Source organism: Equus przewalskii, chromosome 18 (genome assembly GCF_037783145.1).
Source record: "Equus przewalskii isolate Varuska chromosome 18, EquPr2, whole genome shotgun sequence".
NCBI classification, from domain to species: domain Eukaryota; kingdom Metazoa; phylum Chordata; class Mammalia; order Perissodactyla; family Equidae; genus Equus; species Equus przewalskii.
In genome coordinates, this window is record NC_091848.1 from 38,594,763 (window position 1) to 38,621,938 (window position 27,176).

General features: G+C 38.4%; 1 protein-coding gene and 1 non-coding gene across 8 annotated transcripts in view; both read right to left on the reverse strand.

Annotated features, from left to right (window-relative positions):
* The window catches only part of LOC103544231 (protein mono-ADP-ribosyltransferase PARP15), a 55,671-nt gene extending 29,789 nt beyond the window's left edge, over nucleotides 1-25,882 (reverse strand). For 2 of the 7 annotated variants that reach the window (XM_070583767.1, XM_070583765.1), the window contains exons 1-5: nucleotides 25,566-25,757; nucleotides 15,571-15,973; nucleotides 14,476-14,709; nucleotides 6,858-6,974; nucleotides 3,280-3,513 (exon numbers count right to left, since the gene is read on the reverse strand). In XM_070583767.1, coding sequence (XP_070439868.1) covers nucleotides 3,280-3,513; nucleotides 6,858-6,974; nucleotides 14,476-14,532 — 408 coding nt within the window. In that variant the 5' untranslated portion in view covers nucleotides 14,533-14,709; nucleotides 15,571-15,973; nucleotides 25,566-25,757. Of the gene's footprint in view, nucleotides 1-3,279; nucleotides 3,514-6,857; nucleotides 6,975-7,480; nucleotides 8,881-14,475; nucleotides 14,710-15,570; nucleotides 15,974-25,565 lie in introns of all 7 variants that reach the window. The other 5 variants (XM_070583769.1, XM_070583770.1, XM_070583764.1 and 2 more) reach the window with 5 other exon arrangements.
* On the reverse strand, nucleotides 11,702-11,807 carry LOC139077136 (U6 spliceosomal RNA). The gene has a single exon (XR_011529479.1). It is a non-coding gene; the product is annotated as a U6 spliceosomal RNA (small nuclear RNA).
* Nucleotides 25,883-27,176: the final 1,294 nt, after the last annotated feature.

The following is a 27,176-nucleotide window of genomic DNA, read 5'->3' on the forward strand; positions in this document are numbered from 1 at the left end:
ACTGGAGGTTTTGGCCAGAGCAATTTGGCAGGAAAAAGAAATAAAAGGAATCCAAATAGGCAACGAATAAGTAAAACTCTCACTGTTTGCAGACAACATGATCTTATATATAGAAAACCCCAAAGAATCCATAGAAAAACTGTTAGAAACAATCAACAACTACAGCAAAGTTGCAGGGTATAAAATCAACATACATAAATCAGTAGCATTTCTATATGCTAACAATGAACTAACAGAAAAAGATCTCAAGAACTCAATCCCATTCATGATTGCAACAAAAAGAATAAAATGCCTTAGGATAAATTTAACCAAGGAAGTGAAAGATCTATACAACGAAAACTGCAAGACCTTCTTGAAAGAAATCGACGACGACATAAAGAGATGGAAAGACATTCCATGAACATGGATTGGAAGAATAAACATAGTTAAAATGTCCATACTACACAAAGCAATCTACAGATTCAACGCTATCCCAATCAGAATTCCAGTGTCATTCCTTACAGAAATTGAACAAAGAATCCTAAAATTCATATGGGGCAACAAAAGACCCCGAATTGCTAAAGCAATCCTGAGAAGGAAGAACAAAGCTGGAGGCATCACAATCCCTGACTTCAAAACATACTACAAAGCTACAGTAATCAAAACAGCATGGTACTGGTACAAAAGCAGGTGCACAGATCAATGGAACAGAATTGAAAGCCCAGAAATAAAAACAAACATCTATGGACAGCTAATCTCTGACAAAGGAGCTGAGGGCCTACAACGGAGGAAAGAAAGTCTGTTCAACAACTGGTGCTGGGAAAACTGGACAGCCACATGTAAAAGAATGAAAATCAACCATTCTTTTTCACCATTTACTAAAATAAACTCAAAATGGATCAGAGACCTAAAGATTAGGCCTGAAACAATAAGTCTTCTAGAAGAGAATATCGGCAGTAAACTCTTTGACATCAGCTTCAAAAGAATCTTTTTGGACACCATAACCCCTCACATGAGGGAAACAATAGAAAGAATAAACAAATGGGACTTCATCAGACTAAAGAGCTTCTTCAAGGCAAGGGAAAACAGGATTGAAACAAAAAAACAGCCCACTAATTGGGAAAAAATATTCACAAGTTATTTATCCGACAAACGGTTAATCTCCATAATATACAAAGAACTCACACAACTCAACAATAAAAAATCAAACAACCCAATTACAAAATGGGCAGGGGACATGAACAGACATTTCTCCAAAGAAGATATAAGGATGGCCAATAGACACATGAAAAGATGCTCATCATCACTAATCATCAGGGAAACGCAAATCAAAACTACACTAAGATATCACCTTACACCTGTTAGAATGGCAAAAATATCCAAAACCAAGAGTGACAAATGTTGGAGAGGCTGTGGAGAAAAGGGAACCCTCATACACTGTTGGTGGGAATGCAAACTGGTGCAGCCACTATGGAAAACAGTACGGAGATTTCTCAAAAAGTTAAGAATAGAAATATCTTATGACCCAGCCATCCCACTACTGGGTATCTATCCTAAGAACCTGAAATCAGCAATTCCAAAAGTTCCATGCACCCCTGTGTTCATCACAGCATTATTCACAATAGCCAAGTCATGGAACCAACCTAAGTGCCCAGCAACTGATGATTGGATAAAGAAGATGCAGTATATATATGCAATGGAATACTACTCAGCCATAAAAAAGGACCAAGTCGTCCCATTCACAACAACATGGATAGACCTTGAGGGTACTATGTTGAGTGAAATAAGCCAGACAGAGAAAGACGAACTCTGTATGACTCCACTCATAGGTGGTAGTTAACATATGGACAAAGAGAACTGGTCAGTAGTTGCCAGGGGAAAGCGGGGTGGGAGGAGGGCACCAGGGGTGAAGTGGTGTACCTACAACATGACTAATAATGATGTACAACAGTAATTTCACAAGGATGTTAACTTTCATAACCTTGATAAAAAAAAATGGGCAGCGAATACGAACAGACATTTTTCCAAACAAGATATCCAGACGGCCAATAGGCACATGAAAAGATCTTCAACATCAGTAATCACTGAGGAAATGCAAATCAAAACTACAATGAGATAGCACCTTATACCAGCCAGAATGGCTATAATTACTAAGACAAAAAATAACAAATGTTGGAGAGGATGTGGAGAAAAGAGAACTCTCATACACTGCTGGTGGGAATGCAAACTAGTGCAGCCACTATGGAAAATAGTATGGAGATCTCTCAAAAATTAAAAATGGAAATACCATAGGATCCAGCTGTCCCACTACTGAGTATTTATCCAAAGAACTTGAAATCAACAACACAAAGAGATTTATGCATCACTATGTTCACTGCAGCATTACTCACAATAGCCAAGACATGGAAGCAACTCAGTTGCTCATTAAGGGACGAATGGATACAGAAGATGTGGTATATTTACAGAATGGAATACTATTCAGCCATAAAAAAGACAAAATCATCCCATTTGCAACAACAAGGATGGACCTTGAGAATATTACGTCAAGTGAAATAAGCCGGACAGAGAAAACATACACCACGTGATCTCATGTATATGTGGAGGATAAACAAACACATAGACAAAGAGAACAGATTAGTGGTTACCAGAGGGGAAGGGGGTAAGGGGGTGGGCAAAAGGGGTAAAAGGGCACATATATATGGTAATGGACAAAAATTAGACTATTGGTAGTAAACACGATGCAGTATATACAGAAATTGATAAATAATAATGTACACCAGAAATTTTGCAACATTATAAACCAATATGACCTCAATAAAATAAAGATAATTTTTTTTAAAAAAAAAAAAAGGACACTGACCCGTCTTCATTCCTCACCACAGCTCTGGCCACATCTCTTTGTTGTACTTAAGGATTATTGCACGAATCTTCAGACACCATTCCTGGAGAACCCCAATGATTGTTACTACTTTTGAGAGTCAGTTACTCTGAAATAACTGGTAGTTGTGATGGACTCTCCACGGAATATAATAAAGATTTCAATAAATAGACAGGGTTCAATCAATACTAGGGTTTCTCAACCTGGCCCAGATCATTCTTTCCTGTGGAGCCTGGAGTACGCTTTATAGGATATTTAGCAGAATCCCTGGCCTCTACTGTCTAGTTACCAGGAGCAGTTATCAAAAGCCAACGTCCCCTGGAAGACAAACTCACTTTGGTTGAATACCACTGATCTACATCATGCCAGAAGAAGATTATCAAGGCTATTAAATGAAGCAGAGAACTAGGGTCTTTCTCTACCTGCAAAGATCTTGCTCCATTATCCCAGTCTGGAGCCACGACATGGAGCACAGCTTTGCAGTCCAGATCGCAGCCACTTGTCATGAGTATGCTACCCACTTCCTCCTCTGCTCCCTGCTTGGTGGCATTTAACTGTTTCTGGAGCATTGGACCAGCTTTCATCAAAAGAGCCTGAGATAGTGGTCCTCTTCCAAGCTGAAGATCAGTGGGAACAGTGTTGACAATGACATCAGCCTTAAGGAAAACAGAAACAATTTGTTAGATTGAATCAGTAAGTAATCATTGAGCACCTATAACTTGCTAAGTACTATGGGGTAATGCACAAGATATGTTTGCCTATCATACAGACCTGTCAGCTCTACCCTCAAGGAACTTACAATCTATTGTTAGTACTTAATGCCATACTGAGGTGACTCACAAAACCTAGAAATGAAGAAAATATATTAGCCACTACTGTCAAGTCAACATGTAATAAGTTGGAGCAGAGCTGTGAAAATGAGTGAAAAAGAGACCAGAGACAGAGAGAGAGAGACAAAGAAAGAAGGAAATTGAGAGTGAAAGGTAGAGGCAGAAAGCAAAAGATGGTGAGAATGACTGAGACAAAAACAGAAAAATTGAGAGAGACTGAGGAAGAGAGAGATTTGCTTTTAGGCTGGAACTGAGAGTAATTGTTTTGACTTCATTAACTACTAAAGAAAGAATAGGTCCATGTGAAGTGGCATCTGGTCAGCCCTGAAGGCCTGTACAAATGAAGGGCACTGAGGTGGAGGGAGGCAGGGTTTATTCAAGCCTGTCCAGAGGCATTGAGTTCTCCAATGTCTGCACTGAGGCCATCCCTTTGGTGAGATGGGGTCATAGCTGATGTCAAAAGATATTAGACATTCAATTCATCCAACTCCATTTATTCCAATTTTGTGTTCAGGTTTGGAGGGGAGAATGCTCTGATCATGTGGATTTTGAGTATTCTGGTTCCTTGGGGATCTCTTCCTCATAAATTAAAAGGTGTCTATGTCTCTGGGCCACGTAATAGTTGCATTTCTCACTCTAAGTGAATAATTGGCATCCATGGGTACACCTCCATCTTATACAAGGTTAGTTAGCATAAACTGATCTCAAGACCTGAGAAGCCCCCTGCAGTGGCAAGAATGAGGGATGCTTCCAAAAAAAAAAAACAAAAAAAACAAAAACAAAAAAACTAGATCCAGCCTACTTTCTCTTCACTTCCGCTTGCAGCCTCACTCTCTACTTACTGATTCCTACACAGTTTGGGGAAGCAATACATCAACATGTAAAAAAGTAAAATAGTCTGATTTAATGCTTAAATCAGTTCAAGATAACCAAGAGAAACTGTGTTAAATATACAAATAGTAATTGCTATAGAATTTCAAAAAATGGTAGGAATCGTTTAGACTGGACTGGTTAGTAAGAGCTTTACTAAGGGGATAAGGATTTAAGACAAGCTTGAAGAATGGATGTTACTGGGACAGGTAGAAACAAGGCAGTAAGGCATTCTAGGGGGGTGAAACATCTAAGAAAAGACCAAGAATTGAGAAAGGTCAGAGAGGAGTCCAATTGAGCCACAGGAGGGTTTTGATAGTGAGAGACAGGGCTGGGAAGAGATTTGGGGCCAGATGATGGCGGACTCTGAAAATCACATTTTTTTGGGCTTGATCCTATAGGCAGCAGGGAGCCATTAAAGATTTTTGTGCAGGGGAGCACCTGATAAAACAATGTTTTTAGAATATGCATCAAACAGCAATGTAGAAGACATATTGGAGGGTGACAGACACTAAAGGTGAGTAGGCTAGGGCAGTACTGAGAGGTGACTGCAGGAATGAAAAGGAAAGGGAATGCACATGAGTCCTTGTGAAAGGAGGCCTGGTAATGAATTGGATGGGAAAAGCAACTCAGAGAAGAAAGAGTTAAAGAGGTTACACAGTCCAAAGTTTACACAGTACCATCCAATGGTGAGAATAGGCACCTGACCTGAGTTGGCAAGAGTTTAATAATCAATTTAGCAGACTATGCAGTGGAAAGACTTTGGTTTCCTGATCTATGAGATGAGGGTGAGTAATGTTTATCTCAATTAAATTGTAGTACTGGTTGGGTAAGGTAAAATTTAAAGTGGTCCATTGTGAGTGGATGATGATGATAGCTTTCATTTTTACCATGTACCATGAAGATGCTCAAAACAATCCTAATATTGTCATCATCCATATTTATAGACAAGGACACTGAGGTATAAAGGGGATGTGGACCAAGATCAATGGCTGGTCAGTGGTAGAGTGGTATTTGATCCCTGCCAGAACTGGCTTTTAGAGTTGGTCTGTGTCACCACTACTCTATACCCCCTCCTAGACTGAAAGAGAAACTCACTGTCTTTTGTGTCATCCAGGTCTTTTCTGGTCTGATTGTACTCACTAAGCAATCTCATCACAGTGACTCATGTGGATCTCACTATTCCTGGTTCCATGGCAATGATCATTCTCATTGCACATTAAATAACTACAATTCCAGTTTTATAACCAGGTCTCTTGAGTTTGATTAGTGTGAGTCAGATCAAGTCTGGGTAAATGATAAGATTCAACTTCTCAACCTGCAGATCTGAGGACAAGGTCCTGAACCCATCTCTAAAAGTCTAAGGACTCTATTTACTCTAGAGAACATGAAGAAAGCGGCTGGCTTGTCTCTCCTCTGCCATCTCAGTAGCTGCAACAAAAGCAAAGAATATTTCCAGTGGCTCATAATCCATGAGTCTCCAAATTTCTCAGAAGGGTTCTCTGTCTATTAGTCTGGATTGTGTGCCCTCTGAAGGTAAATATCAAGTGTCAAAATGGTGGGTGCTATAGAATTCTGAAGAACAATCCAAATCAGTAATTCTCAGCCCTAGCTGCATATTAGAATCACCTAGAACACCTTCAAAAACTACTGATAGCTAGACCACAGACCTGACCAATTAAAATCAGGATCTCTAGGGATGGGGCCTGGGCTTCCACATTTTTAAAAGTTCCCAGATGATTCTGACGTGCAGCCAATATTCAGTGTCATGGATGTCAATAGGGATGGGATATAGGGCCTGCATCTCCTGCTAACTGGTGATTCCAAGGAAAAGGAAGTGGTAGGAGGGGAGAGGCAGGCAAGATCCTGGCTGAGCATGTAGTACCTGTACTGTGACCTTTCTCCCTCCTCATTGTGCCTCTGTCTGGGAAAGTGCTCAGGCAGGAGCAACAGGGTGTTTTTGTGAAGGGTGATATTACAATGTGACGTACATATGTCTTCCCCATTAATGCTAATGGGAACAAGAGAGAAAAACAGAACTGGGTTGAAAGTAGGTCAAAATAGGCTACAGAGAAATAAAAGGGGTGGATTTGCACACCCTGGTTTGTGGTTAAACTTGGATCTCTTCCTATGAGTACACATGAATAAATGTAGGGGATAGTAAATACAGCCCTGCATGAGTTAAATCCTCAGGTGGATTTAACTTCGCAAATTTAGATGATCTTAATCTTTGACCTTAAATCACACTACCAGTTAGATCCCATTTTTCCCTGGTGGATTTACTAAATAGCACCACTTACCGTGAGACATAAAACATCCCCACGTATCAACACAAGGTTCAGACCTTCTTTGGTTTGGGTTGAGGCTATAACATTTATGTTTGAAAGGTGATCTTTCCTGTTGCCTTGGTCTCCTGACTGTTGAGAAAACAGGAAAAAGCATTACCAGGCAATGCTATCTGAGGACTTTCCTCATAGGTATCCAAAGAGAAAATAACCATTAGATTTCACAGACTTATCTAACTCAACCCATGATTCAAAAGCAAACAATTTATTATCACATTTGAGTCTCAATTGTATTTAATACCCCAAATGTCGGTGAGCTCTTTGACTCATTCCCCCCCAAGAATCCTAGCCTTGCATATCCTGTCCATATCCCTGGCTCTTACTATTTAAGGATGCCCGGTCATATTTACAACTGTAATTCTTGCCTGAGGGCTTGCTGGAGTGCCAAAGCCTGCTTTGTTTGTCTGTGCAGCCAAGAGGAAGTGCAGGTAAATTAAGCCATCCTTCCAACTGCCCAAGCCCTCATCCAACCATTGACAGGAGTTGGTGTAAAAGTACTCCAGCAACCTTGCCTCCCAGATGGGACTTGCTCTGAGTTTCCCCAATGGGATTAAGTGGTAACTGATTTGATAACACACCCTATCAGTGTCCTTTACTTTCCTACTGAATCACTTGCACTTGAATCCTGTTTCAGTCCTCTTCTCGGGGAACCCAAACTAAGACACACCCCTCAGTCCTCCACAAGAATGCACTGGTGGTTTGAGTATTCATCAGTCACAGAATTTTAGAATTTGAAGGGTCATCACAGATCATCCAGTTCAGAAACTTCATTCTCCTGACAAGGAAACCAGTGTGCAAAGGGATGAAGCCACTTGCTCAGAGCCAAACTACTAGCTAATAAAGGACACAGTACTTTAATCTGCTCTTCACAGAGTCAAGGAAGAGGAGTCCATCTACCTGACAACGTTCTCACACTTATGAATGGTAAAAACATGGCCTGTGTCACCCTTCCACTGCTGCCCCCTGCATCTCTGACAGACAATATAATTGGTATCAGCACTCTTTCTCAATCAACCCAGATACAGTCTCAGGATCTTTCTCAACACAGAGCTCTAGTCAACAACCATGATTTGATCAGAGGAAACCCATGAAATGAAGGGTATTTGCAAGCCTGGTCTAGCTCAAAAAGGATAAGAATTTTCTCTGCTTAAAATAGTCTTAGAGAATTTTCCACACTCTGCTTTCTGTAACAAACAGAAAACTCCAGAAGGACTGGGAATGGCTCTTGGAGCGGCCCTTTTCATTGCTCAGGGACTTCATTCTTCGCTTTACAGTCTCCTGCATGCAGTCTGGTATGTTTCGTGAAAGCGTTATCAATGACCTCCCACTCTGAGAATTCCATGTGTGTAGACTCTTTCAAAACACTGAAGTGAAGACTAGAAAAGCTTCCTGAAGAATCGCCACATTCTCTGTCAAATTGTGTTTTTTCTTTTCAATGTTTTAGTTGATGTCTTTAATTTTCTTACAATTCTTTTTGCATCCTGCAAACAACCTATTATTATGACCATCTCCTTGAATATACCAGACTCAATCAAAATCCTATCATTCTCTATGCTATTTTTATGTCCTCTCATACCACTGGCTTCACATTTTATTTGGTGACTTGACATTTAGACATGATACGGGAGAATGTTTTAGAAACATCTTCTTTCCAGGTCTTGATGACATTGACTTTTGCTCCTTAAGTGAGTTAGGTGGCTGCAGACCTGAGTGTTACCTCCAGCCCCTTACAGGTGACCTGGGGCCATCTTATCTCACAGTGACACTTTCCCCTTTTAAAATTTGTCATTCCAATCAGGTGATGCTTTCTCTGCAAGAGCTTTCATATGAGAGGATCCAGGACCACCAGGAAGGTGCTGGCAACTGTCTCAGGCTGTCTTCTTTCCATGCAAGGCTATGCCCAAAGACATATAATATGGAAACACAGAGATGGACCTTTCGTTGAAGACAAACTTTTTGGCCAAGCAGGTGTCTACCACTAAAAAATAAAAAATGAAAGGGAGATATCATTCAGACAAAATCTTTGGCACCAAAAGAAATCCTGATACTAATAAGACTCTGAAATACAGTGTCTCTACCTCAAATGGTACCACTGTCAAGCAGCTCAATGAAAGATGTGACATTCATGAATGCAATAGGGCTAATCCTCACCTAACAGAATAGATCTGTTCCATTCATGTTTACTTTGCAGTGAAGTTTTTAAAAGTTAATCCCATTTTCACATTGACATCTATTATAATATTGGAAAGGTAACTTTTTTCCTTGAAAAAATCTAGCCCTCAGAGATACAATAAATAGAAACAATAATGCTTAAGCAATTTGAAATAACCTACTAGAAGTAAAGCCAATACCATTACAAAAAGGAATAGTTACAACAGTCAAAAATGTTAAAAACAAGTGTGTGCTGTAATCAAAAGAAGTCATAAAATTAGGTCAGATTCCCTAGACGCAGAGCCTGAGATGGCGATTCACGTGCAAGTGATTTATTACAGTTGTGCCCTCAGGAGAAACCTGTAGGAAGTGAGAGATGAAGATACAGAATGTGGTTTTAGGTTAAGCCTGGCCTCTTCCTGACCCTACAAGGAGCCCTGGAATATATAAATTGCATCACAGTGTTGTCCCAACCTTGAGGCAAAGGAGCTGGGTTCTTGCACCTTCCTGGTGGTTAGTTACCATCTATGGGCCATCCTGGTTGGGAGATGAATGTCAGTTGCCTAGAACCTCCAGGCTCCAGACCTTCAGTCTCCCAAAGGAAATCGTCTGGAGGAGGTTGTAAATGTGAGTCCTTAACAGTAATAAATACAGCGGTTGAATTATGAGTGCACCTAATAAATACAAGAGACCCCAGAGATCTGCGAGAAGCACCAAAGGAAAGGAAGAGCACCAAAGGAAATGCAAAGAAAAACTGCACAAGTTAGAGAGAAAGAGAACATGGCTTAGCAACTAAATTGAGTAAAAGCATCTAAGGGATTTTGGTTGACAGTCAACTCAGTACAAATCAACAGCGATGTAGCTGTGTTTAAGAAAAAAAAAGGTCACCAAACTCTGGCAAGGACATGGAGCAACAAGAGTTCCCATTCATTGCTAGCAGGAATGCAGAATGGTATAGCCGCTTTGGAAGATGGTTTGGAGGTTTCCTACAAAATTAAATATGCTCTTACCATAGGACTCAGCATGCATGCTCCTTGGTATTTACCCAAATGAACTTCGAACTTAAATCTACACACAACCTGCACAGGAATGTTAATAGCAGCAATATAACTTTATTCATAATTGTCAACTTGGAAGCAACCAAGATGTCCTTCAATAGGTGAATGGATAAATAAACTGTGGTACTTCCATAAAGTAGAATACTATTCAGAGATACAAAGAAATGAACTATCAAGCCATGAAAAGACATGGAGGAAACTTCAATGCATATTGCTAAGTGAAAGAGTCAGGCTGAAAGGCCACAAATTGTGTGATTCCAACTCTAAGACATGCTGGGAAAGGCAAAACTACGGAGACAGGAAAAGATCAGTGGTTGCCAGGGGTTTGGAGGAGGGAGGGAGGGATGAATAAGTGGAACATAGGGAATTTTTAGGGCACTGAAATTATTCTGTATGAAACCGTAATTGTGGACACATGACATTGTGCATTTGTCAAAACCCATAGAACCACAAAACAGTGAATTCTAATGTAATTAACTTTAGTTAATAATAATATATCAATATTTTTCATCAATTGTAACAAATGCACAACACTAATGCAAGAAGTTAATATTAGGGAAAACTGTCTCAGGGGCAGGGGGCATAGGAGAATTCCCTTGACTTTCTGCTGAATTTTTCTGGAAAACCAAAGCTGCTTTAAAAAAACGTAATAATGATTTGGGACTCTAACTATAGAAACATAGTAACACAAATGTGTTTGATGAATAATAACCCTATGCTACTTTTCATTGGTAAAAACAGGCAACGCCTGGGGTATTGTGTTTAGTTCAAGGCGCCAAACTTTGCAAAGGGATTATGAAAACTAGACATGTTCAGAAGCAAGAAACTGAGGTTGTGAAAGGACTCAAAACCATGTCACGTGAAGATATACAAAAGGAACTGAGTCTGTTTAACTTGCAGAGGTAGAGTAACGAGTGGGGTGGGATGCAGGGAACGGGACATAATAGTTGCCCTTAAACATTTAAAGGGCAACCTTGTGTGTTTGTGTGTGTGTCTGTGTGTGTTCCAATAAAATTTTATTTACAAAAACAGATGACGGGCTGGATTCGGCCCACAGGCTAAAGTTTTCTGACCCCTGCTCCTGATCAATCAATGCCTGTGAGATTGACACCTGCTTGGGTAGGGCAAGTTTGATCTTGGTATAAGTATTATTTAACTATAAATCTTCTACAGAGCTCGTTCAGTTTTCCCCAGGTTAAAATCACTTTTATCTTCAGATTTTGATCTAGATGTGGTAAACACCAATCTGGTGATCTTTGAAGATCCAAAAACTGAGATGATGTTGTTAAGCCAGCAAGGGCAGCACTGGTCTCTTGAGGTAAAGACCTGTCTGAGTCACTGAATGCCCACGGGCCTTCAGCGTTCCTAAGGATCCTGACAACTGCTGCAGTTTTCGTAACTCCTTCATTATCTTTTTTCTCTCCAATTTTTTTAATTCTGTTTTTTATTAAGGCATAATTGACAAACAACATTATATTAGTTTCAGGTGTACAACATAATGATTCAATATTTGTATATATTGTAAATTGATCACCACAATAAGTCTAGAATCCATCACCATCCATAGTTACAAAATTTTTTTCTTGTGATAAAAATATGGAACGCTTCAGGAACATACGTGTCGTCCTTGCACAGGGGCCACACTAATCTTCCCTGTATTGTTCCAATGTTAGTAGATGAGCTGCCAAGCAAGCACTGAAGAGCTGTCTCATAATAAAAGGATTGACTTCTACAACTTTAAGTGGAAGAACAAGGACTAATGGGTAGAACTACAGTAAAACATATTTGGGCTTAATGTAAAGCTAAATTTTAAAAAATAATTAGAACCATCCTAAGGTGGAATGGGTCAATGAGATGGTGAGTTCCCAGGAAGCAGAAGATGGGCCATCACTTAGTGGTCTGATTTTACTTCTAGAGAAACTGTTTTGTGGTTTTTGGGTTTTTTTGTGGTGGGGTGGGAGGCATATTTTTCTTAATTGAATTCGCTAACCTATTTTCAAATACATTTTACCCAGTAGAAATAGTTTATTCCAGTACTCTTATGTCAGAGGTGATAACAACACCAAAACAAAGGACACTGAACTATTTAAATCTCATTTAATAATGGCAGTTTATCTCTGCATCTGCTGAGACATACCACCATCTAAAATGCAATTCATATCTATTATTTCGAATCAAATTAGTAACTTGTGTTTTCCATTTTTGCCTAATTTGATAATTGTAAGAGCTTTATTTAGTGAATACCTGTTGTGTGTCAGATATTTTACAAATATTACCCCATTTAATTTAATCTTCACAATGACCCCGTGAGATAGATTTTATCTTCACTTTTTAAATGAGGAAACAGAGAATCAGAAAGTAACTTTGCTATTGCTATCCAGCTAGTATACTCTAGAAGATTTTGGATATATGCCTTTGGGACTCTAAAGGTCAGTGGTGCTCCAGAATTTCTATACAGAGGGCTTAGGTGTGACAATCTGGCCAGAAGTAGGGGGTGATGAAGGGAGATTGTCTTAAAGCTGTATTTTCTTGACTGTGCAAGTAAGATGGCGCCCAATGATCCCTACTTCCTGGTAATCACACCTTTGTATAGTCTTCTTCCATATTGTATCAAGATTGGTCTGTGCGACCAACAGAAGATGGCAGAAGTGATGCCATGTCACTTCTGAGGCTAGGTTACAAACATCACTACAGCTTTCCTTCCTTCCCTTCCTCAGATAACTCACTATAGGAGAAGCCACTGCCATGTCATGAACCCCCAGTGGAGATGCCCTCATAGCAAGGAACTGAGGTCTCTGGCAGCAGCCATGTGAGTGAGCTTAGAAGCAGACTCTCCAGCCCCTGTCAAGACTTGTGATGACTGCAGCCCCAACCAACATCTTGATAGCAAACTCATGAGAGATCCTGAGTTAGAATCACCCAGCTAAGCTGTTCCCAAATTCCTGACCCACAAAAGTATAAGAGGACAAATTTTGTTACGTAAAGCCACTAAACTTTGGGGTCATTTGGTATGCAGCAATAGAAAACTAATACAGATTGTATGCTTCTTCAGCATGACTTGAAGAGGCAGGCTGATGGAGAGAGTGGGGATAAGACTAAAACCCCTACCTCCTAACCCTTTCTGGCAAAGTCATTGCTGAAAGTCAACCTCTAACCACTACGCCAGGGGTACGAATTTTAAGGGTCTTAATGGAAAATTATAAATATGCATATATATATGTTAAAATAGAATAGAAAATAGAGTGCATCAGTTCCTTAATGAGAAATGCACATGTTGCAACAAAACATTCTCCAAAATTGCTACAAACACCTTCATTTTCATATAAGATGGGTTCGGATATTATATATCTATCTATATATTTTTTTTAATGATGTGTTGTTGTTAAAAAAAAAGTTTATAAAATGCTGCACTGCACTTTATATCACCCTGCCTCCTCTCTTGGTTTCTTTAGTTCACTAATTGCTGGAGTGCAGATTGAGGCTCTGAGTCGGCCCAACTTGCACGTTATCTCCGGAAAGATTGAATATGCTTAACCATTAGCCATTTTCTAGAGTATAACAATGTCTAACTGTTTTTTTTTTATAAAGGCTCTCTAGATGTCAACAGTAGCATTAAGAACTAGATGAGAAGTGTGTGAGAGACACGGGGCCTTCAAATTCGGAAAGTTGGGAAGGCTGGTTTCAGTCCTAAGAATTAGACAGTTTTAAATGCAGAAGTCGCTAAGTGAGGGATACCAGTCCTAAACTAAGTCTTCTCACAAGGTACCAATTAAAAATACCCAGTGGTATCAATTCATTGCTATACTAAGAATCAGGTATCATTTCAGTCTAGTGCCACGACTATTAGCTTCTTAAATCACTACTGAAATGTAAGCTCCTTTTCTTTCTAGATAGCGTCTCAATTTTTGGCTTTTCCACCTGACTGGTTGCCACTGAAGCTCCATGAGGAAGATCCTAATACCTGCTTCTCTCCTCTTGACCGCACTCTCTTTCCCCTCCAGTCTTCCATCCCCACCTATAGTTTCAGAGATACTTTTTGGCTTCACCACCTCTTCTTATGGATCACAGCTGGGAGGGGATGTGCAGGTGAAGTATGACCATTTAACATGGCACAGGGAAATGGGAGGTCAAAGGAAGTTTTTTGTTGTTAGTTTTTTTTATTACTGCTAAAAAACAAATTCTTTTAGCTAGATCTCCACAGAGACCTGTTCAAAGCCTTGAGTTAATTCATAGCCTATCCCAGTAAGAATGTGGTGGCTTTGATGGATTTCCTAATCACCTGAGTGGCCCCTAATCTAACGTCAGTCATGCATGAAATGGTTAATAATAACCTTAAACAGGAAGAAAGAAGAGAAATTAATTACCTTTGTAGTCAGAAAACTCAACCGGGGCTGAACACTCTTCCAGGAAATACTAGACATTGGTTACTCCTTCTCCATTTTGGGGGTTTCCAAAGACAATTGTTACATAATTATTATCAACATGAGGTGGCAGATTCTCAATCTTAATGGTTCTTGTCAGTTCCAGAAGTCTTGGAAAAATCTGAAGTTGCTGAATTTTGTGGTGTCTGTGACAAACAGTAACGAATATCCTGACATCTACAAATGAAAACCAGTTTATTGGTACTGTAATTTCATTTCATATTGGAAGAAAACAGATTTTACAAAGGAAGTTGACTTTGAGACTATAACTAGGATTTAAAATTTAGATGCAAAATTTCTATGTAAAGTTATATTTCACAGTGTCAGCTTCCCACTATCCCACATTGCCTACCCTGGGCGCACAGCTATCTTTAACAGTGACCTCCATTTGTGATCATTTTGGGAGCATGGATCAACAGTTACCTCTCCAAATGAAATCAAGTGTGTACAGCCACTTTGTAAGCTGATAATGGTAATAATGGTTGTAATATAATAATCTTTGCTAAATCTTATTTCACTTCATTCCCCCTACTAACTTCACCATATCTTGGTCTCTATTTGTACATGCCATTATCATAAAAATAAGGTCCAATTACTAATAAAACTCTTTGGAGATTTGAGGGCACATACACAGTGGTTAAGAAAATACACTCAGAAATCAGAATGTCTGATTTGGAATTATGACTCAAACACTTACTAGCTGTGTGACTGTGAGCAAGTAATTTAATCCTCTCTAAGCCCAGATTTATTCATTTGTAAAATGGGAGATAATAATAGTGCCTATGTCATGGTGCTATATGTTAAGACACAAAGTAAGTAAAAACTTAGCAGAATACTTGACAGAGAGCAAGCACTTGATAAATGTTAGTTATTAGCAGCACCAGGAGTAATAATACATAGATTCCCACACGATTCTCTTACTGAGAGTTAGAAAGAGCACAACTTTTAAAGAAGACCCATTGAGGGATACCTGGAATCTCAAAATAAGATACAACTACAATTTGCAAATGAAGGATTAAAAACTATTGTCCGTCTTACCAATATTTTTGAGAAAAATGAAGCCAGCAATTTTAATATTGGGTATTACTTCCACCCTGAAGTTGCCATTGGCTTCTGACAGGCCGCTAATTGATTCCACAAACAAGGACAGCACATTCTCAGTCATAGTGTCTTGGATATTGTGAAATGCACCAAAAGGGAGGCTTGTGAAGGATCTTTCGAAAATTCATCTATTTCATCCACTTCCATGTCATCTATTTTATCCACTCTTCTGAAAAATATTACTTTTGTACTGAGGTCTTCGGACTTCGCAATTTTTAGAGAGACAGAAACACTCGAGATGTTAGTTTTTATATCTGATTTGAGATTTGACAAGCTTTGGCTTTCATATTACTTTCTGATGTCTTAAATACTTTGGAAGAAGATAGAATTCACTCATTTCCTTATTAAAAAAAAAGAAAATAGTAACTCTTTGATTAAACGATTAAGTAATTAAACATTATACTTTTAAAGTCAAATTTACTGATGAAACTACAGGGAAAAAAGTAAAAACATGGCATGCAATGATGGTGCTCATCCACCAACACAAATTAATAGAACCACAATTTGTTACTGAAAAGAAAGAAGTTTCTGTTACTGCATAATGAAAGGGCAATCTACAGAGATAACTAAAATACAAAATGTTACATAGTCACAAAGAAGATTTGGTATGGTTAGACATTCTTGGCAGAATAGAGACTCTTACTTCCAGTTTTCATTGTTTTTAATCCTTGAAAGAGAAATAAAGGGATTTTCCCCTTACCATTATAAACAGGCTTATTCTGAACTCAGAAATCAACAGTATTCACAGCGAAGAAACACAACAGTCACTCTCCTTAGAAGTAGTATAAAACAAAATAAACCAAAAATCAGATATATGTTCTGTCACCACTTCTATTCGATGTATTATTTAGAACTCTTCCTGGTCATCAAAATAAAGTGAGGAAAAGAAATGAGGATAAACATAGAAATGGAAAGGAAATCAAAAACAGTCATTCTTTACAAATAATACAGCAATATATTGCAAAAATTTAAAAAAATCAGCAATGCCATTAAAAAAGTGAGATGACAACTATAGAATGGGAGAAAATATTTGCAAATCATTTAAATGATAGGGGACTTGTATCTAGAATATTAAACAACTTTTACTACTCAACAATAAAAACAAATAACCCGATTTACAAATAGGTAAAGGATTTGAAAAGATGTTTCTCCAAAGTAGACATATATAGGACATAAAAGGACACAAAAAGATGCTCAAAATCACTAGTCATTAAGAAAATGCAAATCAAAATCATAATGAGATACCACTTCGTACCCACTAAGATAACTAAAATAAAAAAAACGACAGACAATAACAAGTGTTGGCCAGACTGTGGAGAAAATGGAACCCTCATACATTGCCAGTTAGAATATAAAATGATACAACCACTGGGGAAAAGTTTTGCAGTACCTCAAAAAAGTTAGAGCTACCGTATGAGCCAGAAATTTCACTTCCGGGAAGGTCTACACCCAAAAGACATGAAACATATGTCTACACAAAAACTTGTACAAAAATTCTATGGACAAAATGTCCCCCCAAAATTCATATATTTTAAAGCCCTAATTCTCAATGTGATGGTATCTGGAGGTGGGGTCAGATGAGAGGTAACTAGGTTTAGATGAGGTCATAAGGGTAGAGCTCCCAAGATGAGATCAGTGCCCTTAAAAGATGAAGAGAACAGAGCCAGGTGAGAAAATAGCAAAAGAGGGTCATCTGCCAATCAGGAAGAAGGCCCTCACCAAAAACCCGATCATGCTGGCATCCTGACCTTAGACTTCCAGCCTGCAGAATTGTGAGAAATGAAGGTTGTTGTTTAAGCCATTCAGGCTATGGTGTTTGTTATAGCAGCTTGAGCTGAGACAAAAAATGTTTGTAGCAGCATTATTCGCAATAGTCAAAAAGTGGAAACAACCCAAATGTCCATCACTTGATGAACAGAAAAGTAAAATGGGTATACCCATACATTGGAAGACTATTTGGCAATAAAAAGTAACAAAGTTCTGATATATTCTACAACATGAATGAACCTTGAAAACATGCTAAGTGAAAGAAGCCAGTTGCAAAAGACCACACATATATGATTCCATTTATATGAAATGCCTAGAATACACAAATTCATAAAGACAGAAAGTATATTAGTGGTTACCAGGCTTGGTGGGGAGACAACGAAGGGGAGTGACTGCAAAGGGATATGGGATTTCTTTGGGAGTGATGAAAATTTCTAAAAATAGATAGTGGTGAGCACTGTGAATATACTAAAGCCCACTGAGTTGTACACTTTTAAAGAGTAAATTTTATGGCATGTAAATTATATCTCAACAAAGCTGTTACCAAAGAATAAGACTCAATAAAGCAGTTCCTAGGGAATATGTAGGGCGTACTAAGAGCACCGCCGAATTTCAATGGCAAAAATGAAGTCTGAGCAGATATTCTCTGACCTTGCAGAAATACATTATGATTATAATAATCTCCAAGTTAAATTATAGATATATCAATAAAATATCTTAATTTAAGCCCAACTAAGATACCAACATGGTAAATTATCAAATTTGATAAAATGAATTTTAAAAAACAAAACAATACCGAAGGAAATCATGAGAGACTTGGCATGCTACACTTTAAAATGCATCTTTCCACAGACTGGAAGAAAATATTTGGGAGTGACATACTTGATAAAGGACTGTTATCCAAAATATATAAAGAACACTTAAAATTCAACAGTAAGAAAACAAACAACTTGATCAAAAAATCAGCAAAGAAGATATAGAGATGTCAGATAAGCATATGAAAAGATGCTCAACATCATATGTCATTAGAGAGTTGCAAATTAAAACAACAATGAGATACCACTACACACCTATTAGAATGGTGAAAATCTAGAACACTGACAACACCAAATGCTGACAAGGATTTGAAGCAACAGGAGCTCTCATTCATTGCTGGTGGGATGAAAATGGCACAGTCACTTTGGAAGACAGTTTGGTAGTTTCTTGTAAAATTAATCATATTCGTCCCATACAATCCAGCAATCACACACTTTGGAAGCTACTGAAAGGAGTTGAAAACTGATGTCCACACAAAAAACTGTACCTGGATGTTTATAGCAGCTTTATTTATAAATGCCAAAACTTGGAAGCCACTAAAATGTTCTACAATAGGTGAATGCATAAATAAACTGCAGTACATCCAGACAATGGAATATTATTATCCTAAAAAGAAATGAGCTACCAAGCCATGAAAAGACATAGAAGAACCTTAAATGTATATTACTAAGTGAAATAAGCCAATCTGAAAAGGCTGTAGTGTGATTCCAACTGTGTAACACCTGGAAAAGGTGAAACTATGGAGACAGTCAAAAGATCAGTGGTTGCCAGCGATTAGAGGAGAGGGAGGGATGAACAGCAGAGCACAGAGGATTTTTAGGGCAGTGAAACTTATTCTGTATGATATTATAGTGGTGGATATATGCCATTAAATATTTATCAAAACCCACAGAATGTACAACACCAAGAGTGAACTCTATTGTAAGCTACGCACTTTGAGGGATAATAAAGTTATCAGTGTAGGTTCACCAGTTATAAGAAACGTAACATTCTGGCGTGGGATGTTGACATTGGGGAGGTTGTGTATGGGGAGGTATACGGGAATTCTGTATCCTTTGCTCCATTTTTCCATGAACTTAAAACTGCTCTAAAAAATAAACTCTATTTTTTCTAAAAAAAAAAAAAATGCATCTTTAAGTAATAAGTATAACACTAAATTGTTCTGAATTAAGAATAGATAATCTGACAAGAAGTAAGACAGAAATTCCATAAATAAGCCTTAACCTATCAAAAAGTTTAAGATATGAAGAAGGAAGAGGACTAAGAGAGTGGAGACATGAATCATAACTTAATAAATATTGTTGCGAAGGGGAGTCTCAATTATGAAGAAAATTAGATATCAATTCATACCTCACAATCAATACCTGTCTACAATAATATTAACCCCTGGGGGTTAGAAATGTTAACATTAAACACTCCAAAAGCGTTAGAATAAAAGTTCTATATTTATTTGACTAATTGTATTAAGGTGAAAAATTTTCAACTAATGAAGCAAAACAGAAGATCTAGAGATATCAATCTAAATAGATTCACATAAAAAACTAAAGCAATAATAAAAATAAAAAGATATCTGCAACACAGCAGAAACTCAAGAAATGCAGGTTGATAGATTAATACAATGGAGCATAGGGCCCTCTCAGCCAGGGCAGTAAATTGTCTAAAATTCTACGAACAGAACAGGGGATGGCAGGTTATTGCTTCCATGTGACAAATCAAAATAGTCTTCCATCAGACGATTCATGAAAAGTGCAATTCAGCACGCCAAAGGCAGCTTTAGAAGTATCAGTGTTTAATGCACTAGAATATGAGTTACATGAAAGTCAAGCAAATCAAGGATGGAACAACATTGGAAAATCTATTAATATAATTCACTGTAGGTCTGAGCAAAACAATGTGAGTATCTCCATATCTGCTGAAAAAGCATTGGACAAAATTCACACACACTCCTAACAAAATCTCCTGAAAAAATAGAAACGGATTGATCTATTTCCTTAACATAGTAGAATATCTATACCTCAGTCCTAAAGTCAGCAACTTACTTAGGGAAACCCTGCAGGCATTCCCATTAAGGTCAGGAACAAGACAACTATGGTGACAACCTACAATACCACCTGACATTGTTCGGGACATGCTAACTAATGCAAACAGATCTGACAAAAAATAAGAGTGTAGATTAGAAAAAGATGAAACAAGACTATCTTCATCTGAAGGTAACAATGTCTACTTGGAAAATCCTAAAATAAATAATAAAAATATTAAAAATAAATAAAATAATAATAAAAAATAATAAAAATAAATAATAAAAATTAAAAAATTCAGCTAGTAGCAAGACATAAAATGAGCACACAAAGATTGATAGCTCTAGGACATCCGTTTAGGCCAATATGGAGTAACCGATTTACTATCACACCTTAAACAACTAAAAAACTGGATAAAAGATATGAAGCAATGCTTCTGCAGATGTTTGGAAACAGGCAATATGGCACAGTGATCAGATGAGGTGAGCCCAACAATTGCTCCCTTCCAGGCTTACCATAAGGAGAGAGGTTCCAAGCCATAGTGCAGGAAGGAGAAACGTAGGGGAAGCCTGGTAGCCTCACTGAGTTGAGGAGACAGACTCAGCACTCTGAGGAGGCCAAAATGACCAGAAATTGCAAGTCAGAATATGGGAGAGGAAAGAGATGCACAAAGATCTCCAGAGGTCTACAGAGGCTCTTCCCGGAGCCTTCAGCTCCAAAAGAGCTGGGAAAAGTGCCTGTTCCCAACAGCCACAGAAGAAAACCTCATGAGAAGTTTTAGATATAGGGTAAATAATTCAGAAGTGTTTTGCCTCAGTGGTGGAAAAATTAGCTGTAGATTAAAGGCTACCCTGCTCCTGCCTAACAAAGCTTAAAAATAAGCCTCAAAAGGATCAAACTGTTTTCAGGTAACTTAACTGTGACCCAGATAAAAATCTCAAAAATATGTTTTAAAGTACAAGAATATCTAGGACTCAACAAGGCACAATGCATATGTTTGGCATCCAACCAAAAATTCCCAGACTAAGAAGAAGCAACATATGATGCATAATATGGAAAAAAAAATAAATAATTTGAAACTAACCCAGAAATGATAGAATTGGTAGACAGGGCTATTAAAACAATTATTATAACAATATTGCATACTTTCAAGAAGGTAGAGGAAAACAAGAGTGTATTTAGCAGAGACTTAATATAAAGGAGAACCAAATCAAATTTCTAGAGAGGAGAAATACAATGTTTTAGGTCAAAAATACACTGAGTGGGATTAAAAGGATAATTATATACTGCAGAAAGAAAAGATTAGTTGACTTTGAGACATAAAAATAGTAACTACACAAAATGAAAGACAGAGAGAAAAGACTGAGAAAATAATGAGTGGAGAATCAGTGAGCTGTGTGACAAGTTGAATAACATACATGAATGAAAGAACAAGAGAAGGGGACAGAAGAAAATATTTGATGAAGTAATGGCCAATATTTTTTTCAAATTTGATGAAAACTATATTCCCATGGATCCAAGATGCACAATGAACTCCAAGCACAATAGACATGAAGAATGCTACACCCAGACACTTCATAAGTTGCTTAAAACCAGTGATAAGGAAAAAAAATCTTAAAAATACAGAGAAAATTATACACAGAAAGACAAAGTATAAGAATGACAGGAGACTTCTTGTCAGAAACAATGGAAGCCAGAAGACAGGGAAGCAACATCTTTGCTGTCAACTTACAAAACATCTTTCGAAAATAAATGTAAAATAAAAACCCTTTCAGACACACAAAAGCTGAAAAAACATCACAAGAAGACTTGCACTATAAGAAATGTTAAATGAAGTTCTTCAGGAAGAAGGAAAATGATGCCAGATGAAAAGAGTGAGTACATGAGTAAATATAAAATAATGTTTTCCTTGTTTTAAAAATTCCTTTTAATCACAAATAGTCAAAACAATCTTGATAAAGAAAAAAAAGGCTGGAGGCCTTACACTTCCTGACTTCAGAACATATTATAAAGCTACCGTAATCAAAACAATATGATACTGGCATACAGACATATAGATCAGTGGAACAAAAGAAAAAGTTTCATGACACTGAACCTGGCAATGATTTATTGTATATGACACCAAAATCACAGGCAACAAAAACAAGAACAGAAAAGTCGGACTGGACTACCTCAAAGTTTAAAACTTCTGCATAGCAAGGAAACAGTAAATATATAGAGTAAAAAGTCAACCTACAGAATGGGAGAAAATATTTGCAAATCATATATCTGATAAGGGGTTAATATCCAGAATACATAAAGAACTCCTACAATTCAACAACAGCAACAAAAACAAAACAACCTGATTGAAAAATGAGCAAAGGACTTGTATAAACATTTCTGCAAAGAAGATATTCAAATAACCAATAAACACATGAAAAGATGCTCAACATCTCTGATCATTAGGGAAACGCAAATCAAAACCATAATGAGATATCACCTCACACCCATTAGGATGGCTCCTATTAAAAGAAAGAAAGAAAGAAAGAAAATAACAAGTGTTGGTGAGGATGTGGAGAAATTGGAACCCTTATGTACTGTTTGTGGGAATGTAAAGTGGTGCAGCTGCTCTAAAAAACTAAAAATAGGATTACCATATGACCCATCAATATGACTTTTGGACATATATCCAAAAAATTGCACATAGCATCTCAAAGACATATTTGTACACTCATATTCATTGCTGCATTATTCACAGTAGCCATAAGATAGAAGCCACACAAGTGTCCACTGACAGATAAATAGATTTTAAAAATGTGGTATATATATACAATGGAATATTATTCACCCTTAAAAAGGAAGGAAATTCTGACACATGCTACAACATGGATGAACCTTGAAGACATTATGCTAAGTGAAATAAGCCAGTCAGAAAAAGAGAGATACTAATTTAGTTTTGCAAGATAAAAAGTTCCAGAGATTGGCTGCACAACAATGGGAATATTCTTAACACTATTAAACTGTACACTTAAAAATGGTTAAGATGGTAAATTTTGTTATGTGTATTTTATCACAATTTTTAAAAGTTAAAAAGAAAGAAGACTGGTAGATTTCAGTGCAAGTATTAACAAAGATAAAAATGTCATTTTATCCTGACGAACGAAAAGATTCATCAAGGAGAAATAACAATCCCTAAACATTTATACACCTAATAACAGAGCTTCAAAATACATGAAGGTAAAATTGATAGAATTCCAAGGAAAAATAAATCGACAATTATATTTGGAGATTTCGGCATCCCTTCTCAATAACTGATAGAACAACTAGACATAAAATCAGTATGGATAGGAGTCATCACACAATATTATCAACCACTTGCTCTAAGCAACATGGATGAATACTCCATGCAACAACAACAGAACACATTGTGTTTTTAGGTGTGCATGGGAATTTATCAAGATAGACCATATTCTGTCCAGAAAACAAATCTCAAAATATAAATTTTAAAAGATTCAAACAATAAGAAATATGTTCTCTAACCAGTATAGAATTAAATTAGAAAGCAACAGAAAATTCATAATACCTGCAACTAAATGGATGAATCTCAGCTACATTATGCTGAGTGAAAGAAGCAAGGCTCAAAGACTATGTACTGTGTGGTTCCACCTATATGACATTCTGGAACTACAGGGACCAAGATCTGACCAGTGTTGGCCAGGGGCTCACCTTGAGTGAAGAGGTTGACCACAAAAGGACTGGTGGTAATTGGGGGGGGGGTGATGAAACTCTTTTATATCTTTATATCTTATGATTGTTACATGGTTGTATACATTTGTCAAAACTCATAGAACTGTACACTAAGAAGTAGGGATTTGCTGTATGTAAATTATACTTTAATTTTAAAAATGAAAAGAAAAGTCAATAGCATTCATACGCACAAATAATTAGTTAGAAGATTGAGTGAATAAGAAAACCTTGTTTACAATAGCAAGAAAAATGATAAAATATTTAGAAACAAACAAAAAGTAATGTTCTATGTAAGAAAACTATAAAATACTCTTTAAAGACACAAAGTAGACGAGCAAATGAAATGGCATCCTTTGTTCTTGGTTAGAACATCTCAACATCGTCTCAAGGTGTCAGCTCTCTATAATTTATAAGTTTAATGCAGTCCCAATAAAAATCCCAATCAGCTGTTTTTGGACACTCATCATAAATCAGAACTGAAACTCAAGGTTCATAAGGCAAGACAAGCACACAAGAATGACTAGGAAATCACTGAGAAGGAGGAGCTATGTAGGGGGCCCTGACATTAAAACGTATGACAGAGCCCCTCCAAAACAGATGAATAAACAGGTCAATTGAATAGAACACAAGTTCCAGAAATAGCCAAACTACATCTAAAAATCTAGTATAAAGGTGGTATCTCAAGTTACGGAGGCAGCGATAATCTTAATAAATGGTGTTGGAATTTATTAAGTCTTACCAGAGATAAAAATGTGGATACCCATTTGGAAAAAAAAGATAAAATTAGGTCTATTCCTCAGACCAAACACAGGAATAAACTCTAAATGTATCAGAGACTTACATGTAAAAAATAAAGCATTAGCAAAGAGAAAAAAGTATGGGCAACTATAACCTGGGTGAAGGGGAAAGCTCTTAAAATGCGGCCAGAAGTCCAGATAGTCCAGATGCAAAAAAACAAAAGACTGATAAATTTCACTACATAAAAATAGAAAACGTTTGCATGGGGGAAAAAAAGCCACCATAAGCAAACTCAAAAGACAAATGATAGGGGCCAGCCTGGTGGCCCAGTGGTTAAGTTCGAGGGCTCCGCTGCGGCAACCCAGGGTTTCGCTGGTTCGGATCCTAGGCAGGAACCTGGCACCACTCACCAGGCCACGTAGAGGCGGCGTCCCAAGTGTCACAACTAGGAGGACCCACAACCAAAATATACAACTATGAACTGGGGGGATTTGGGGAGAAAAAGTAGAAAGAAAAAAGAAAGAAAAAAGAAGATTGGCAACAGTTGTTAGCTCAGGTGCCAATCTTTAAAAAAAAAAAAAAAAAAGACGAATGACAAACTGAAAGGAAATATCCATAAGAAATATCACAGATAAAAGACGAATCTCCCTAATTTACAAGCAACTTTTAAAATGTGAGGGGAAAGGACAAAGGTGCCCGGCACTCCACTCCCTTCCGGGACAAGTCAGGTGGTAACTGCCTCCTAGAAGAAAGCCTTCGGAGGGACGTGGGGTCCCTGCGCCACCCCAGCTGCAGGGCCGCGCGTGCGCCCGGCTCCTGGAGGGCATCCTGTCGCCCCCTCCTCACCCCTGCCCCTGCGCCCCTCACCATCCTCCTGGAGGAAGAACGCCAGGAAGCGGGTTGGGCTGCCCGGCTCCGGGCGGGCGGACCTCACGCTCCCAGCCTCCGGATCTCTTCGATCTCCTCGCGCTCTGGAAGTACACCTGCCGCTTGGTGCCCAAGTTCCTCGGGGGGGGGGGGGGGGGGGCGGGGGGGGGCGGTTCGGGGCCCCAGGGCACCAGGACTCTCAGATCAGCAGCGGCGGGCTGTGCGCCGCCATCCTCAGCTCTGCTCTTCTGTCCCCACTGCCAGCCCGCTCCGCTCAAAAAGTTTGTCCCGAGATTCTCTTTCGCTTTCTTTTCTGTGAAACGCTTCGACAGCAGTATTCAGTCTTCAGAGAGGAAACAGCTGCCTCAAGATTATGTCTCCCTTTTGAGAGAAACCTTCCTGTCAGACAAATTCTGGGTCAGAGTCCTGGGCTCTTTAATTCATCACTTGTGTAACCTCAGTCAATTGCATCTGTACAATGGGCATAGCCATAACTACTTCATGATACTATCATGAGGATTAAATCAGATAAAGTCTCTAGAGTGCCTGGCATTAAAAAAAAAAAATATATATATATCAATATTAGTTCCCGTTTCTGCTGGGCATCCCATTCCTACCCCATCCCACTTTCCCTACACATATATCTTCAGAAAAATACACTGGGGTCTTTTCATGCCTCCTAAGACAGGGCTGGAATCAGGTCTAGCCTGACAAGACATTAATTTAATTCAACCAACTTGTATTGAAGGCCCTTGATATGCCTGGCAATGCATTAAGATTATAAAGATGAATTAGACACAATCCCTTCTGTCTGAGATGGGGGTGGAAGGAACAGAAGCGATGCGAAAAACAGACAAATACACATTTACCTGGTGTGTCATGGAAGGTCCTGGCAGGATATAGATAGTATACTCAAAATGGGTAATTGAAGAGAGGTTAATAAAGGAATTACCTAGATAGGTGTGGGCAAAGGGTTAAGGGAAATCAGTACGAAATGGTGAAGCAGCCCCACTCTCCCCTTATCATCTAGGCTGAAGGGGCAAGGGAGGGGTCATGGACTGAGCCTGATAAGAGCCATACATATAGGAGAGAGCTATTCGAGAGGAGATGTGGCTGAGTTTGGGAGACAACAGGGGGAATAAATCCCCCAATCTCTCTCTCCTCCTACCTTCCCATCTCTTGCTGGAACCTCGCATTGCTGAACCCAACAGCAATCAGAGAGCATGAGAATGGAGTCAATGCAATACCTAGAGGTCAGGGCCCAGCAGCACTCCAAGGCAGAAAGCAGGGTAAGTGGATTTTGATAGCACATCTGCATTAATAGAAATATGTATAAAGTATTAGGAACACAGGGAAACAAGTGATTCATAATATGGAGACGACTGGAGGAAAGTTCCTATAGTTAGTGGCATTTGACTAACACCTTGAATGATGAGTAGGAGATTTCTAAGAGCAGGACGAAATGGAGGGACATCCAGAGAGAGAACATGTGGTACAAAGGCCAGAAGAATAAAAGCATAGACTGTGGTTTGGAAGAGCTGGTAGTCTGGTGTGACTGGACCACAGGGGCTTTGTGGAGAGGAGGGGACATGTGGTAAGCAAAGTAGAATG